This window comes from Leuciscus leuciscus (genome assembly GCF_965113295.1).
Source record: "Leuciscus leuciscus genome assembly, chromosome: 2".
NCBI lineage: Eukaryota > Metazoa > Chordata > Actinopteri > Cypriniformes > Leuciscidae > Leuciscus > Leuciscus leuciscus.
Window position 1 is genome coordinate 40,767,692 of NC_138726.1, and position 18,726 is coordinate 40,786,417.

The following is an 18,726-nucleotide window of genomic DNA, read 5'->3' on the forward strand; positions in this document are numbered from 1 at the left end:
CATTCAACAAAGGCTTTCATTTCTCATTTGTGAGGTTGCATCAAATTGCATCAATAAGATGCCATTTATGTTGACAGAGTCACAAAATTTATACAAGTCATAATCATAAAATCTCCTCGATATTACACACCATTTGATGGTAAAAGGAAGTAGCAGAAAAAGACATGAAATACAACCATCCATTCATAAGTATCTAACATGTTGTTTTGACATAAGCTAACATTAAAATAAAAGAGCATGCAATTTTCCAAAGACTTAATTTCCATTATATGAACAATCTTAAATAACACGTTTCAGGAAATGACATTTAGACCAAGAGTGTTTTTCCAATGCAGCTCAAGGACAATCGCAAGCCATATGGCTTTTGAAGATGAACAGTATGAAAGAAAACAAACCTGAAACATTCATCTGCAAAAAAATGCCTTGATTAAAATCCCAACTCTCACATAACAGGCTTTTTACATGCGGAGAATGTTCAGTGATTGTGCCAACTACATACAAAGATACAGTAAGACTGGGGGGGAAAAACTAAACAAAAAAACACTGATGTCAAGTTAGATCTGCATTAATACATTTGAAAATGAATACATTTTGAAAAATAGATATGACATGCCTTTCGGAATACAAATAATCAAAAATACAAAAAGATTTTCCTTTAACTTTTTTTTTTCATGAAGCTGCAATATGCACAATATGCACAATTTAGTACAATATGCTTTGTACAAAATTAATGAACATTACAATGAACTGGTTGTACATATGAAACAAACCTCTGCATCATGTTACACTTAATTCACTACTGCTTTTCGACAATCATACAAAATAATTTTCTTTGTCTTTGTAAGAAAGTGCCAGGGCCTAACAGTAGGTGCAACCCGCCTCCTAACATCTAAGCTATCATTCTGGACTATTAGCATCATTCAACTATTTTGCATCAATGTAGGGAGAAGGAATAGGTGACACTAAAAAAATGCTACTTACTATGTAACACTATGTTTAACCATTTTCAAAAAGTATGTGTAACCATTACCAAATCAGTCTTTGCTATGAGAAAAATACTGTGTTTGTGGCTTGTGGACTCTGTCAGTAGAGCAGGATCCTTGGGATCACACTTGTTCACTCTCTCCTTCAATTGGGAAGTACCACAGGATTGTGTACCACAAGCATGAACACCTTGCAATACATTTTTATAGTTATTTTAAAATGAATAAAAAAACACTACATGATAATTTCCTTACTGCATACAAGATGTGCTTTTTTAAATTCAACTAAAAGGCCTCAATTTTTTTTTTTTAAGTTATGAATATTATATTTTCAGAAAAAAAACAACCTACTATGACAGGGTCACAATCCAATTTAGACAAATGATGCATTCAGTGATTGTCTATTACTAAGAATGACCCATTTATCTGAAAACAGCACACTAAACACAAACAGCATAAATGGCACCAGTGGCATGAGTAGAAAATGAACATGTTCATTTTGTCAAAAATAAAACCATTTACAGAGCAGAAAAAGATAAAAAGGGAAAGTAACTAGCCTGGCCCTGCTTCACTAACCCTGAATGGCATTACTATAGTTTCAACTCTTACTCTGTATTACTCAATTTTAAGTTTCGCCTATAACAGTGGAATTAAAAAGGCAATATGAGAAGGATCGAGAGGAAGAAAAAACATTTCACAGAATAATTATCCCTTTCTCCTCAGCCAGCGATGCACACTCATTCATCTAGCTTACATCACACAATACTTCTTGACACAGCTACCCCCCCACCCCACAGAATCCCAGTATAAAGAAAAGCCAGAACGTCGGGCAGTAAGGTTTAAACCACAGCGATGAGACTGGCTGTTGTTATGCTGGTGCTATAAACAGGGCTCTACCAGGCTGCAGCCCTCAATCTTCTCCATTGCAGTTCAGTTTGAATAGATTAGATTTGGGTAATGCTACATTAACTTCAAATTTTAACATGAAAATACTTGCTTGTAATCTATCACTAAAACATAAAGGTGATATATTTTTAAAGAACACCAGTAATAAGAAAAAAACAAAAATGTATATAAAAAAAAATACACAGGCTAAATATGAAACAATAAGAAGCAAAACAGTCATTAATTTTTTTTTAAACAGTAGCTGATGAATAGTATTTTGAGGTGCTACTTAATTAAAATGTTAAAAAATGTTAAAAGGTGAATAAATATCTGTGGAAAGACAATAGCAAGAAGCTGCAGAGCTCTGATGCGTTGGTAGGGAACTTCTTATTTAAACAATTTGAGAATTTAGTCACTGCAAATCTTTTTCTATGAAACAGCCATCACTCTGGTTTAAACCATTCTCATTCACACCACATAAAAACGAACGATTCCACTGTGCTGTAAAAACACCCAATTCAAGAACAGAACAATTTTCAACCAGACCACACTCTGAGAAATGAACACATTTTGGCAAACAAAACAAGTCAGGAGTTGAGAAAACATTGATTTGAAGTAAACACCAACCAAAACGTACAGATGGAGAGGAATGCATACTGAAATCATTCATGAAAAATGAAATTTAGAATAAAATTAAAAATTAAAAAATTCAATCACAAGAATCTAACTTTTGTCAGACGGTATGCTTTTCTTACTGGCCATTCCTGATGAAATTGGTCAAAAGCCCAACAGTGTCAACCAATCCCATTGGAGCACCAAAAGACATAATCTTCTTCTCTTCTGACTGCTACACATTCACTTAGTACGGGATGAAACAACCGAAGAGGCGACACGAGAAACTTCAAACCTCTCTGACTGCGCAAACGGCAAAAGTGCCAAAAAAGAGAGTCAAAATGTTCAGATTTTTTTTTTGATGTTATCTTAGCGATGAGAATTTGGGGGAATAAAAAAAAAAGTTAATTTGAATAGTAATGGCAATGATTTTGTAATGCAAAATGTTTATCTGCATTTGTTGTCTTTTTTACTGTCCTGTCCCACTATGTGCACTCAGTCAGGGGGAAGGAGGTCATGCAGCCGAAACCGTTCACGGACATGTGGCCGCACATCCTCATTCTGTGGACGAATAACAATGGAAAAGTACAATTTGTATTTAGAAAGATTAAAAACAAGAATAAATATTTTTACACTTTTTTTTTATGCATCATAATACTTTCTGGTATTGTAAAAAAAACAAAACAAAGAAACAACAACAAAAAAAAAAAACACCACATCTAGGGCTGCAACCCTTAGAACAAAAATTCATAAATAAAATAATGAATATTTATGGAATTTGTGACTTTCAGAGAACCTCTGATTAAAAATAAACTATTTATTTATAACTTTATAAAATTATATTTATTTAAAGCAAATGAAGCAGTTCAGTTATTGCAGTCAACATATGTCACCACTGAGAAATGTTGAAGCGAAAGTCACGAAAACTAAGAGGCGAAGAACATTACAACATACCAATTCCACCAGTTTCTCCAAGAAAGGGACCAGCTTCAGAAGTTCGTTGTCATTCTTGTCCATGAACCAGCTCTCAATAGGGATCCCATTGGAGAGCTGTGGGTGTAAAACATGGGTTGATGGTTTTATTTATAAGGATTTTCCTTCATCTCCCTAAGGTATTTCTTTATTGGGTAATGTTGACTATAGCCCCATTCGGACGGGACTAGTTTAACATAGTGAGGTGGGGTTTAAGTAATTATTACCAGAGCTTCACAGTGATTTTAGTCCCGTCCGAATGTGCCATCTAAGTAATCATTACGGACAATGTCAGGCACGAAACATCTTTTAGAGTTAGGTAAGTGCCTTTTACCAACACAACCCAATCTGAAGTTAAATAATACATCATTCGATCGGACATAACTGTTTTATATATATAGGTTATATGTGTTTGCGCATGTGATATCAGGAAGCAACATAATACGCACATGATGACAGGAGGTTGACGGCGATACGCAAATCGAGTTACTCCTCCCACTTCTGCTAGTTTTACTGAGATATCTTATCCCGTTCGAATTGGCCATTAATATTACAGACGTCCTGTGGTAAAATTACATTACACCATCTACCCTTAAAGTTAATCCCGTCCGAATAGGGCTTATGAGCTCAGTCACACACCTGAACACTGTATTTATTACAAAAGTAACAATGAAAATGAATACTTTGTCACTTTCTAAATGACTACATAATTACTACTAATTACAATCTGGGAGGGGTAGGGGGTTGCGGCTGAATATAAAACTTAACGAGGAGATTTTAAAGCCTTACATAATTTAAATATTAATCTCCCTTTAATATACTATTTAAAAGTGTGATTGATCTATTAATATATTACAAACTAAAACTAAGAATAAAAATTTACTTTTAAATTGTAACTAAAATACAATTAATTTAACCTTCAAGTATGTTTTAAGCTTGATTCTTTTAAAGGAGTAAGATTTTCACACATTTAACTTAAATATTTTTTTCTCTGTACTTGTTACAACCTTGGGTAATTTATAATAAACTGATATGAACATGAAGTGAAGTGAAAGTAACATGTAGCCAAGTATGGTGTCCCATACAAGTGCACACACACAGTAGTAAACACACACACGGAGCAGTTCGGCGCCCCGGGGAGCAATAGGTTAGGTACCTTGAGCAAGGCACCTCAGTTGTGGGCAATGAGAGTGAAAGAGAGCGCTGTTCATTCACTCCTCCCACCTACATTTCCTGCCGGTACTGAGACTCAAACCTGCGACCTTCGGGTTACAAGTCCGACTCTCTAACCATTAGGCCACAACTGCCCCACCATTGTGAAAGTAATGGTGCAACTTTATGATTATGCAACCTTGGTCCGCTCACCTGATAAGCAAAGGCTTGTGGCGAGTTATCGATAATTATAGTCTTGGACAAATCCCGTCCGAGGATATTCAGATCCTTAATGTAGTTTCCTTGCACACAAACACAGTGCTCACGAAATAATCGGTGCCTAGAACATGTTGGAAACACACACACAGAGAAGAATGAAATAAATCTCCAGGACTAGAATCAATAATGCATTTGAAGCAAAGGGTTGACACCTGAGGATGGTGTGGAGTTTACATGTGCCAGAGACCAAAGATCGCCATCTACCGCAATCCCTTAATTCCTCATTGTAACCAAAAACTACAGAGAAACTCTGCACAGCAATGACCAAGCTGAGGCAGGGTTACTCAAAAACTGACACCCTGCCTAAATTTACATTTACTCTTATGACAAAATCTGACAGAATTTCTAAAAGAAACAAAAGCAAACAAAAAGACAACTTGGTTTTACTTTTAACACTGTCAAGGAAGAGTCTTCAAAATTATTAAAATAAGGTACAACAAAAAGAAGTCCACAGACCGCACCAGCTGTTTCCTCGGATCGAGAATGTTCAGCAACTTGTCTGCATAAACTTTCTTAGAGGCAGTGAAGAGAATGATCTATAAAAGAAAGTCAACAATGGAACAAATTCAGTCCATTATGAGGAACAGATGTTAACTCAAACGAGGGTAAAACTTTTCCATGTAATACCATCATTTATTTGGAGAAAAAGTATGAGATGTAATGTGGAGTAAAATGGACAAAGGCTTACCTCATAAATCTGAGACATGCGTTCAAGGAACTCTCTGAAAAATGGCCTCAATCGCACATAAACCTAACAGAAATTGTGAATTAGAATTTAGCCCCTAAGAACAGAAAAGAAAAAATTCCTACAAAGTTGTACAAATTTCAGATCACTTAACATAAGACAATAGCTTGAGACAATAGACTCCCAGCCATTTAGTTTCTTAAAATGGCTCTAGAGGGCCCTCTAGTGGTATGTTACTGACAAACAATGCATTAACACAAAGACAGCTTGGATATCTACCTGATATATGACATCTTGGAAGAGGACAGGAAAGGTTAGTGCTGCATCATCCAGCTCATTCAAGCTACAATGGACAAGGGTTTCATCCTGTAGAAAGAAAACAATTGATGATATCTATGCCAAAATGAATCCCTTGTAATAGGAGCCATTCCCCTGTGGTGTTTTAAGACTGACCAGGTCAAGCACCAGGGAGAACTCAGGAGTGCTGCGAGTCTTCAGAGGGAGTGCGGGTTTGCGAGTTAGCTGCTCTTCTGTTAGCGGAGGTACATGTTTGATGAAAAAATACCTGAAAAACATATCAACAGAAATGTCTGCACGGAAAAAGCCTTGGGACAAACACTGATGAGAAATTAAAAAAAATTCTGAGAGGGTTTCCAAATTACCTTAAAACAAAAGCAATATTTAACTGTAATATTATTAATAAACATTCCACTTGTATGAGGGCTCAACAATAAGGATCTGCTGGGGCCACATCTCACATTTGTTTATCTTGAACTTGCCGTTTTACTTCCTGTGAATTTAAACATTTGTCGCTGATTTTTAAAAATCTTTATAAATTAAATATTGTTCAATGTAACATTATAGAATGGAATAATCATTACTAACAAACAGGGGAAGCAAAAATCTGAACTACTGGCTTGCCCGGGCCAGCAGAAGAAAAAAAATCCTTATTGTGAAGCTCTGGGCACAAAGCACAGACATTCAGTAAAGTTGAACTCACGGGTCAAACACTTCCCACTCCTCCTCATATGATCCTTCAGCTGGGACAGTAATAGAGGTGTCCACATACCCCACTGTTGCAGGAGAGCCAGGAGCTGAGATAAAACAGGACAAAGAAAACACAATGTTAATATATTCTCGCTCTCAGTTTGGGGACGGTAAGATTTTTTTATTGTTTTTGAAATGTCTCTAATGCATACCAAGGCTGCATTTATTGGATCAAAAATGCAGTAAGAAAGAAATAATATTAAATTTAGGGCTGCACAATATATCGAAATATCACAAATGTATGTATCGCGATATGCATAATCGCAACGGCTTGCAATATCTGGGGTCATGAACAAAAAACGAAGAGAAAAATCACTCTTGGCTGAATAACTTTTGTAGCTTTAATAAAAAATCAGTATACATTTAATTCATACAGTGAAAACTAAGCAGCGTTTTATTTTTACATTTGAATATTCAGTTTCTGTTTTTAAATAAACCTAATGTAGGCCTTCCTGAAACCCTAAACCCCATGGTTTACACGGATGTTAAAATAACACTTCTTATGCTACAGTAAAACACTGCTGTTCACTTTCAGAAGTCACAAAAAGAATGTGAAACACGCATGTAATATAATTTTAAATATATTTTAAAGATAATTAAAGTTTATTTTACACACTTTAAGCATTAATGTATCGCATATCGAATATCACATTATTTAATGAGTTATCGCATATCACAATTTTCTTCAATATCGTGCAGCCCTAAATATTATTACAATTTAAAATGTTAAACATGTTTTCTATTTTAATATATTTTAAAACATAAGCTGAATTTTCAGCATCATTACTCGTCTTCAGCATCATATGATCAGAAATCATTCTAATATGATGCTCAAGAAACATTTCTTATTATGTCTTATGTTGAAAATGTTGCTGCTACATATTTTTGTGAAATGGCAATTTTTTTCATGATTCTTTGATCAATAGAAAGCTGAAATGAACAGCATTTATTTAATATATATATATATATTTTTTTTTTGCATTATAATGCGTACTATACTAAACTAAATAAAAGTATCCATTTCTTATAAAATAAAGTAGTGCTGAAAGTAGTATACACCCATAGAGAAGTCAAGCAATGTCATGTCTTTCACACCTGTAAGAGGAGGCAGGTCAGAGTGGGGGGTGTTTTCACTCTCCTCTGCAGGTGTGTGAGTGGAGGATGGAGGTCTAAAGGCAGATGGCATGGCACTGGTATAAAGAGGGACACTTAGGGGCTCTCTAGATGTGGCAGTACTAGTGGGCATCTCTTCTACTTGCTCCATGTCTAGTTGCTTCACAATCTCTTCCGCCTCCACCGCCTGGCCTGGGGAATCCGAGGCTGACATGACAAGATGGGATGAAGGTAAGGAGAAGGAAGGGTGAAAAAACATGCTGGGTTAGGCAATGCATTATTAATCTGCATTAAGTTGCAACAGTGTTTTTTTTTTTTTTCCATAATCATCAAAATAAACATTATCTGGAATCCAAAATAAGCTTTTGATATTGCCTATTATTATTACATGAACCGTACCCCAGACCGCCCTTTTTAAGCGGACTCGGGTACAGTTCGTGGGTGCACACTCGAGTTTGGAAAACAGCATTCACATCATCCAGACAAACAGAACTCTGACACCACTCGAACCCAGGCGCGCACCAAAAGTGCCAGTGTGAAAGCACCCTTAATTTCACACAAGTTGTCCTCCTGATGGGGGGGGGGGACCAATTTGCCTCCTGACCCAAAAGTTTCACAATGTTTATTTTAGTTCAGTAATGACATTTTAGGCTAAACTTTTTCTCATGAACTGCTCTTTTATAAAATGTAAATAGATATGTGTTTTTGTGATCATAGAAATACAAAGTAGCAACTCCACAGATTTTGCAAATCCGGCAACACTACCATTCAAACGTTTGGGGTCAGTTAGCTTTTTTATTATAGAAATTAATTCTTCTATTTACATAAAAAAAACACCTTCATTTGACCAAATGTGACAGTAAAGACATTTATACAAAAGACTAATATTTCATATATATATATTCAACATTGATAAAAAGCAATGTTAACTGAGCACCAAATCAGCATATTAGAATACTTTCTGAAGGATCATGTGACACTGAAGACTGTAGGAATACTGCTGAAAATTCAGTTTTACCATCACAGGAATAAATTACATAATTAAAAATATATAAAAATAAAAAACAGTTATTTCAAATTGTAATAATATTTCTCAAGATTACGTTTTTTACTGTATTTTTGATTAAATAAACGCAGTCTTGGTGAGCGTAAGAAACTTCTTTCAAAAACATTACCGACCCCAAACTTTGAACGGTAATTTATATGAGAACACAGACTCCTCTTCTTACTTTAGGAAAACTGCCATCATTACCAAGAATGATAAATGAAGAATGTTTTATCAGTCAAGTTTATTTAAAGAAAAAAGAAAAAAAAAAGAAAAGAAAAAACACAGAACACCACATATTCTAAAATGAATAGTTGTTGGAGCATAAATGTTAATGTAGTAATGTCACCAGAGGGAGAATCTATTTATTATTATCATTCAATTCATTTATGGTCCATTATGTCCAGAATATCAAGCCCAGCACATCTTTAGTGTTCGGTTCAGAGTTTCTTACCATTTTTATTTGCTGGTGAGAAGAAGTTGAAGACAGGAGAGAAGATGGTTCCAAGCAGGGTGGTGCGGGGTGGACTGTTCACAACCTCCTCAGGGTCCTCCAACTTCCCATTAGGCTTGACAGGCTTACTCGTGTCATGGTTAGTGGTTTCTATAGGACAAAGTTCAAAGAGAAAAACAAATTCACAAAAAATTTGCGTGATCAAATTACAAATGCAGAACAGACCATTTAAATGCCTAACTCCATAATATGTTGTTTGGACAATAAACTATGATGACTACTGCAATACACAGGAGAAAGTGATGCTATTGCCAGGTGTGCGCGCAACCATGTTCTTGTCACAAATAATCCATGTCAAGCACACAGACAGGTTTGATACTTCCCAAAGCCCTACTCATTTATGATAATATGGACAGTTTAAGGCATTACACTGAACAACCAATAATAACAAATATACACAGATGCAAATATGTTTGTCTTAGAGGTGTCACAATATACCGGTATTGACGATAACCGTGATAGGGTTGTCACAATACCAAAATTCCAGCAGTCGGTACCAATACCATTAAAATGTTACGGTTATCGGTACCAATTTGAGTACCACAGCAAAATCTGTTGGAAATATTTAACTATTTTATTTAAATATTTGAAAAAAACTATTATTTTATTTAACTATTTGAAATAATAATTAAATTCAATAAGTTTATTATTTATGATGTTAATTATTAGAAGTAAATTTAACTGCAGCACACAAGTACAGTGACTCACCACCATTGACGGAGCTTCTTCGACGGGCCCTGTAGATGCTTTTCCTTTGCAGGTCATTGTTCCTCTGTGGGGTGGAGGTGATCAGCTCGCAGCTCAGACGATTCCTCTTTGCTGGGTTGTCCTGCTCCACCTGTTAAACACCACCAATCACACAAGCATGAGTTTCTAGATTTTAAACACTTTAGTATTGTGAGGAGGACACTATAGTGAGTCTGTTTGAGGATGCTGGGGGACACATGAACAGGACTTTCAGAGGAACAAAATATCAAAACTATAGGCACTACATGTTTAAGGTTAGAGATTATTAAAACCCTATTATAAATATTATATTAAAATGATCAAACTCTAAATTAAAATGCTGGGGGGAAAAACCTATATATACATATGAAGAGTTCAGATGCAAAAGCCTCTAAATGCCATCTGAAATTTTCTCATAGAATGATCATTTTTATCAAGCTTGTATATTTAAATTCAATAATTTCACTTAAATGGCAATGAAGATTACCTATTAATTGTAATTTAAGTGAAATTACTGAACTTAAATATACAAGCTTGATAAAAATGATCATTCTATGAGAAAATTTCAGATGGCATTTAGAGGCTTTTGCATCTGAACTCTTCATATATATATATATATATATATAATTTAAATTTCTTCCCCACCCCCTTCGAACACTTTTGTTTGTATTGAAGAACAAAAAATGTTAAACTAAAACAACAATTCCCCAAAAAATTGAGAACCACTGAATCAAATATAAAAAAAAAAAAAAGAAAAAAAAAAAGATCCAATTAATCACAAACTGCTGTAAAAGACATGGGGGCTTTGAATGTTGTTGTGGACAATGGGGGTGTGATTTAGAACCCAAAGAAGAGAACCTAATATCTTTACTGGACATAATCCCTGGTTCTTCTGCCGCACGCTGCATGCTTGTTAAAGCCAGCCCTACCTACTGTCATTATGTGAGCGCTGTGGAACCACAGCTAAAATTAGAACAGGACTGAGCTCCTCAGACAAGCAAAGGCATTCCACCACGCATTTCTGGGGGGAATATGATACCAGGTCTTGCTTGCATTCCATTATAGAACATTCTGGGCCACGACCATCGAAACCAAGAAAATGGAACTGCCACACTCAATGAACCCATAATAAATGACAGGGAGAGGGTGCTAGAGGCTCACCTTGATGGAACTTCCATGGATGAACTTCTTGATGCTGGAGAGAAGACCCTTGCTTTCACCTGAGCACTCCTCCATTTCAGAGTGCTTCCGCTTGGTCCGGGCCGGGCAGGGCCTGCGGGCGAGGTTTGGCTGCTGAGAAGCCTTGCGCATTCTCAGCCTCATTTTGTTAAGAGTTACATGTAAGACTGGGGAGAGAGAGAGAGAAGACAATACAGAGAAGCTCACACAGAAGGTACCACAAGAAAACAAAACTACACAGAGAAAGAGAGTAACACAGGAGGAAATCACTCCGTTTAACAACGACCTTGAGAAGTCTAACTTTGCTCGCTGACTCTCACACGCAGGTAAATGAATCACACTTTTAGTGGGTTTTGAATGAGTTATGGCTCTTTGCTCGGTTTTTAAAAGTGCAACACTTCAGCCAAGAGCGCTAGCCACAGACATCTGGATGTATTCAAGACACTATATAGCCTATTCCAACATGGTTCATCATTCAGTTGAAGCACCTCCATAGCGAAGCACTCTCAACTACAAGCACATTATTTCCTACACACAGAAGAATTCGGAATGGACACACTTTTTATTTAAAAAGCAAATCTGTGTCATTGAACACAAGATTACAGATTAAGCCAAACTCTGAATTAAACCGATTTTGCTCACCCCAAAATGTACATTCTGTTATCCTTTATTCACCCTCATGCCATAACAAACCTGACTTACTTTCTTCTGTAGAACATAAGATATTTTGAACAATGTTTCAGCTGTTTTTGTCCATACAATGGAAGTCAATAGGGTCCCAAAAAATTAATAAATATACAAAACTACTGGACCCGGTTGACTTTCATTGTATCAACAACAAAAAATATATATATTTAAATAACAATTCTTAACATACAAGTTTGGAATGGCATGAGGGTGATTAAATGATGACAGAATTTTCATTTTTGGGTGAACTACCTTTAAAGCAGCACTATGCAGTTTTGGCAATTTCTTTTTCTCTCGCTTTTTGCTCGCGGGCTTCTCTTTCGAGCTCCCCCTACAGCTTCGGAATAGATATTTGACAACACTGTCGTCAAAACTCGTCGGCGACTCTCCCCCCCTCCCATCTTCTCCCTCTGGTCATGTGCATTTTGTTTCAAAGAAGCCGGTGAACGCACGGAGCCATGTCCACTGAGCTATGTATGATACACATAAGGCTAGCATATAAATGTTTAGATAGTGTATGTGTGCACTGCAGTGCCGTAAAGCAATTCGTTACATCACGAGACCTGATATCACACCTGCCGGCCCAAAGTTGCAAGGGAGGTTTTTCCACTCACAGGCGCTAGGGGGGTGTGAGAAGACCACCATTCAACTCGAAAAAAGTCATAACCATTCCAATGACTCCGAAGCTGTTCAGTTAAGGTAATTAAGCTAAAAAAAACCTGCATAGTTCCCCTTTAAGGCCTTCTTGAAGTTTGGCAAAAGTTGGCAAAACGTCATCATCTTTTTCACTCTTATTTTTCTGTTGCTGGATAAGTCACTAGAAAAGAAAAAGAAATGAGGATACTGCAGATCAACAGCGAGCAGCAGTTTCTTACAAGACAAAAAAATGGAGAGAAAAAAAGAAAGATGAAAAAAGGATAGGGAAAAAAAGTTAATATTTTCCTGATGTGGAGGAAGTGTCCCTCTCTTCTTTAAAGGAAACCCTGTACATCAAGGGGGTAAAAATAATCCTGAAATTAACTAGAGTGCTTGGTCGTGTGTCCCCCTCCACAAAGCATGCTTGCGTAACAACAGTTATGTGCTCCAGCATTTGTGACCTGCCAGGCGTTACACCAGTCCTGACTGTACCTTCCCAATACTCGCAATAAAGAAATCTAACTCACATTCAATTGAAAATTTACAGAAAAGTTTATTAAAAACACAGAAAAGAGAGATTTTTAGGGGAGACAAACAGAGCTCCTTCTGTGTAGTTAGCCAGAGAAGCAGCGAGATGACAATGAGACATACTGCAAGCATACTCAAAAGTAGAGAGAAAAGGGTACAGCTAGTAATACATCTCAGCTTTTTCCTTAACCACCAAAATGGTGACTCATCCACTGCCTCGAACAGACATCATGCCAAGACAGCTACCTCACAACACTGAGGAGCGAAAGCCTTTCTTCTACAAGAACAGAAACAGTGAGATTCAACAGTCTTCAGCAGCCCAGTAAGATTCAATGAATCTTGCTTAAAGCCAAATTCCTGGTTTAATTAATATCAGTAGACATTAAACACCATTAACAGAAGAAAATAGTTTTAATACGTATATGATATAATATGACAATGGCAACAATTACTCCTGTGACCCCTTCTGACCTAGGCTCGTCCATCACAATCACTTACAGGTCATGTTCTGACAGCAAAAAGTATGTGTATACACACTACATTGGTTTTAGGCATGTGACTGTATACATTTTTTGCAATTTGACATTGCGATATTAGTATTTCTGCGATATATATTGCGATATGAAAACAATTTCACCTGATAATTTGAATAGCTCTATTTGTAAAGAATGAATCATTCTAGGATGATTGGGGTTATTTTGTAGTGTAGTGCATATTTACATTTACATTTATTCATTTAGCTGACGCTTTTTATCCAAAGCGACTTACAATTGCTATACATGTCAGAGGTCGCACGCCTCTGGAGCAACTACTAGGGGTTAAGTGTCTTGCTCAAGGACACATTGGTGTATGCATAGAAAATAATAAATTACAAGCATAGATAAATACAATAGAACAAAGACAGATGAAATAAGCAATGCTTTATGTTTTTCAGGTAAATTAACTGTATTCAGGTACAGACACTGAATAATCAAATGTAAAATAACACTGCATAGCCTTCACTGTATAAATTAAATATAATTAATTCATACAATTAATATATAATATAATGCACGTATCCAATACCGGTAATGACAAGCACCCGTTTTCTTTCTCCGTTTACAACTCATAACCGACTGCGTTTGCGAGGAAACTCATCGAGGCGGGCATTTTGACTTAATTTCCCATGCACATGTCTGTTCAAGCACCAATAGATCAGAAAAGGAAGGGAATTCAGTGTTCACGATCACGAACTTCACGTGCTGTCTGCGTGGCTGTGTGTGTGTGAGCAAACAAAACAGTGCACAAGTTTTTTGCATTTGATGTTTAAACTGACAGAACTCAAAAACACATGAAAAGGATAAACTGTTACAGTATGATGGTTAAACTTTGCAATTAATCCACGAATCACAAGCGTTATGGACAGGGGAGCAGCTGGCCCGTATGGATCACGGATCAACTACGAAACCTATACTACATCGCACATCCTGCCATGTGACTATCGCTGGATCGATGCAAAAACGATACATTGTGCAGCCCTACGGTATACGGTATTATCACGATATTGAAATAAGTTGCAAAAAGAGTGGTTATCCTATTACAAATGCGAACAAGGTGCATTTCCATCATGTTGTTCGATTGGATGACGGTGGTATTGGTAACCAACAGTAAATAAAACACCATCAGCAGAAACAGTAGTGATGCGTCGTTCGCTAACGAGTCGGCTCCTTTATGTAAACGGTGAGAGTCAGTTCCCGTCTGAGAGCCATGTTCCCTTTTTGTATATTAATACAAGACAGAATAATTTCGCTACACTGCTCAGCCACACGTCAAGTAGTCACTAACTGAATGTTATTTTGATGTGTATGTGCGTGTGATCACGTGTGATGACATTACCCCGCTGCTCTCGATTTGTCACACATACAGTAAGCTACACATTAACATAACATGGAGTGCGTGTGGTCGAGCAGTGTGGTGTGAAAAGATCATCCTTAAAATCGGGCCAGAAAACAAGATGAGTAACAACAAATTAAGTAGCATTTGGATGCATTTTAATAACAGACAAAATAAAAGCAGAATTTGTAAGATAAAACTATCATATCGAGCAGGGACTAACAACCTTTAAGAACCTTATAAATGTGTTCCGTTTTAAGAGTGAATTTGCTTGGAATGGTTTTAATGGTTTTATTTTGGATCAAATGTTCAATACACGTCACGTGTAATAGTATTTGATGGTTTTACATTAGCCTTTTTTTTTTCTTTTTTTTACTTATTACAGAACTGAGCCAAATGATCCAGTTCCCTAAAATGAGCAGGAATTCTCATCATGAGGGAACAGCTAATTAGCCACGAGGTTTTAATGTTTGCTACGTCACAATTTATTCGCTTCCATCTCCCATTATTCATATGAACTTTTTTAGCAAATTAAGTTTTTTTCCTCTTAAATTTGGCATTTCCAACTTTCCATCACTTGTTTCTGATGAGATACTTCAAAATGCGCAAAAAACAGGGCAATGGAAACATGGCTAATAAAGCTATACACAAAAAAATGATAAAGTAAGCAAATGTTTCAAACAGATTAAAGTCCAAAAGAATTATAAAAACAATAGGTCAACACTTTACAATAAGGTCTAGGTAGTTAACGTTAGTTAAAGCATTAACAATGAGCAATTATACATTTTGTTACTAAGTTTATTCTTTGTTAATGTTAGTTAAACATAAAAAAAAACCACAACTGTTTTTTCATGTTAGCTCAGGTCCATCCATTTAACAATTGATTTTAATAATGTTATTTAATGTTAAAATCTAACTAAGATTAATAAATGCTTTAGAAGTATTTTTCATTGTCAGTTTGTTAACTAATGAATTAACTAATGGAGCCTTAATGTGATTACATTATTCACAATATTTAAAAGTGACCATGATAACAATATTGTGCATTTACATTATTGTGATATATCGTATTACCGTATGGTGTATACCAACGCGTCTAGTTGGTCTAAAAAAAATTAAAAATAAAAAAGCATTGACACACTGGCAGCAAATCCAAGGCTAGTGACATGTTTCCAAGAAATTATCGCTACGGTTTAGTGTCTGCTCAGTTTCAGACTCTGACATATATTAAAATAACTACTACCTCTCTAAGAAATCTAGAACTTCATACATTAAGTACATTGTAAACCAGAAAGTGTAATTTGTTATTTAATGCATTTGCATGGCACGTCAAAGAACACCACAAAATGCTTCACAAAAGCTATTAGCTACCATTGCACTTTGTTGATAACCTGTCCCATTACAGCTGGACAATTAGGACAAATGAGCAGTGCTTCTCTTCTCAACTGGGGAACCTGGGCCCACTAGCAGGGGTCAATTAACTTCCAATGTCTTAAACTGATTTTTAAGAAACATGTATATATAAAAAAAAAAAAAAAAAAAAAAAAATAATTAAAAAAAAAATATATATATATATATATAATAAAAATAATAATATATATATATATATATATATATATATATATATATATACACACACACACACACATACATATACATATATTAATATTTTGAAGTAGATTTATTTTCATATTTCAGTTTTAATTTGAGTAGTTTTATGTGTATTTTATTCATTAGTTTTTTAAATATTTATCTATAAATCGCTGAAATTTATTCTTATTTCAGTTTAAGTAATTTTAGTACTTAAAACTTATTTTATTTCAACTACAGTCAGTTTTTCCCATCTAATATTTATTTATTTTCAGCAATATTTCAATTAACAAAAATTATTTTTCAAATCAGCTGAACTTCAAGAACACAAACTTAAAAGCCGCATAGATAGCATCAATTTTGGCTCTTTTGTTTTTACAAAGAAAAAAATCAGGAATGTAACACTGAGATCTCACTCAAACAACTGTCTGATCACAGTAGATCCTAAATTGTTGTATTAACTCATTTTTTCCTTTAGCACGTTATTGGCTAGTTTAGCAAAGTGAGTAGATAGTTTGAGTTACAAAAACTCATATTTTTTGCAGTCACAAAATCTGCATCTAAACTTCTGCAGAATAAAAAAAACACGTGTTTGTATTTTGCTTTCTTTCCTTAAAAAAGGAAGAACACATTAAAATATTGAGATTACGCATGTCTAATTATTTTTATTACATTGACAGCGGTACTTTCTCATAGTAATAATAAAAAAAAACAAGCAACGTAATTTCGTTATAAGTACAAGAAGAAGAAAAAAAAAAAAACCTCTGTTAGGGGCCTTCAAATGTTGACATGACAATGGGGAACCCTTGCAGTGATAATGGTTAAGAACCACTACCCTACAGTCAACTAACTACAGTCAGTCTTTATAAGGGAGAAAAATAAAAGACATTAAGTGCTTTCCCGCCATGACCGATCAACTTCAACAGACACTTCAGAAATGATGAAGTTCAGTGATTCACGGGAAACCTGAACAGTGCCGTGGTGGGCGGGAAACACACGCTAAAGAGATTCTCTACGGAAGACGAGCAACTTTCTCACGATTTCCCTGTTTAGTCAGACATTAAGAATAACTGTTTACACAATGATTTCACGACTCAAGAGACTAAAATACGACCTGTATTTTTACATACAACAATCGCTCTTGACACATCTGTGCATGTCTATCTTCAATGTAGGACACATGCAAGCATTATCTCCGTAGTAAACCTGTTTCTCGTGACCCGCTATTACTAGAAGAAGCCTCTAGTCTAGTGCCACTCAAAACAACCGGCAGTATCCTAATGACAGATAAAGCGCGGGAACGACTCGCGAAGACGGCAGCTGCCTGTCCGTGCGTGCGTGTAGGTAAAACAGGAGCGAGCCGAACCATAGCGAAACATTTTCGACCGGAGCGAACGGACGGGGTGTTATGGGGGGGACCCTATCACCACATGCAATTTAGACTGGGGTAATAACTTACTGGACGAAGCTCCACAGGATCGAGTCGCAGGACAACGGTCTATTTCAGGGCTGCTAACAGTTGCTGTTGTTTGCGTGCCTCTTCAGACGAGGTTCACCTCTGTCCTCCCCGCACCTCTGGACGCCATTTCCCGCCTCCGTACCCACACAGTCAACTGCAGGTACCCGGATGAAGAGAGGACTGGAGCGAGCATGCGTCCTGCGGCGCGCGTCCCACACCCCCTTTCTGTTGTTCCGAGTATCAAAACAATATTGAGGCTTCGCAGTGCGACAGGTTTAGCTTACAGTGTCTATTTAAAACACAATCACACATTATATATTCGATAGTCACGCATAAAATGTGCTTTAAACAAAAACGCAGAGCGAAGAGTAATTCCGTTAGCATTTATCAGGCAAACTAACAAAGATATCAGGAGCGATATCAGAATACATTATTTTCTGAAGGGAATGTGTCTCCGATGAATTAGTGTATGACAGCATACCACAGGTAGCAGACTAAGCTACCAGCTGTATGCTAGCATAAGCATCGGATTCGGATTTACTTGTACATTGCAAATCAACAAGAAAACGGTTATACATTATTTTTATTTTTTTTTAAATAGAACGAGCGCGCGGGGTATGAGATGAGAAGTAAAGGCACGTTCTGGTTGTCATGGCAATACCGTTACGAAGCACTTCGGCAGACTGCCTGTATTTTTGAATGAATATAATTTTTAGATCCGTTATACTTAAGATGCCATCACATGATACGAGGGCATTCCCT

At 36.2% G+C, this 18,726-nt stretch overlaps 1 protein-coding gene across 1 annotated transcript; it reads right to left on the minus strand.

Annotated features, from left to right (window-relative positions):
• Positions 1-26: 26 nt before the first annotated feature.
• ctdspl2b (CTD (carboxy-terminal domain, RNA polymerase II, polypeptide A) small phosphatase like 2b) lies at positions 27-18,137 on the minus strand. Its single transcript, XM_082162606.1, has 13 exons — positions 17,965-18,137; positions 11,175-11,359; positions 9,996-10,125; positions 9,228-9,377; positions 7,711-7,935; positions 6,569-6,662; positions 6,022-6,133; positions 5,848-5,934; positions 5,572-5,634; positions 5,340-5,419; positions 4,818-4,944; positions 3,435-3,530; positions 27-3,041 (listed from the first exon to the last, which is right to left on the minus strand). The coding sequence occupies exons 2-13, from the start codon at positions 11,334-11,336 to the stop codon at positions 2,976-2,978; spliced, it is 1,392 nt and encodes a 463-aa protein (XP_082018732.1). The 5' UTR covers positions 11,337-11,359; positions 17,965-18,137; the 3' UTR covers positions 27-2,975.
• Positions 18,138-18,726: the final 589 nt, after the last annotated feature.

Excerpts from the sequence above, each read along its gene's own strand:
- ctdspl2b (XM_082162606.1), bottom strand. The coding sequence starts at position 11,336 with ATGAGGCTGAGAATGCGCAAGGCTTCTCAGCAGCCAAACCTCGCCCGC. Across the intron at positions 6,134-6,568 it reads GAGTGGGAAGTGTTTGACCC|GTATTTTTTCATCAAACATG; the intron begins GTGAGTTCAACT and ends TATGTTTTTCAG. Across the intron at positions 5,420-5,571 it reads GCATGTCTCAGATTTATGAG|ATCATTCTCTTCACTGCCTC; the intron begins GTAAGCCTTTGT and ends TTTCTTTTATAG.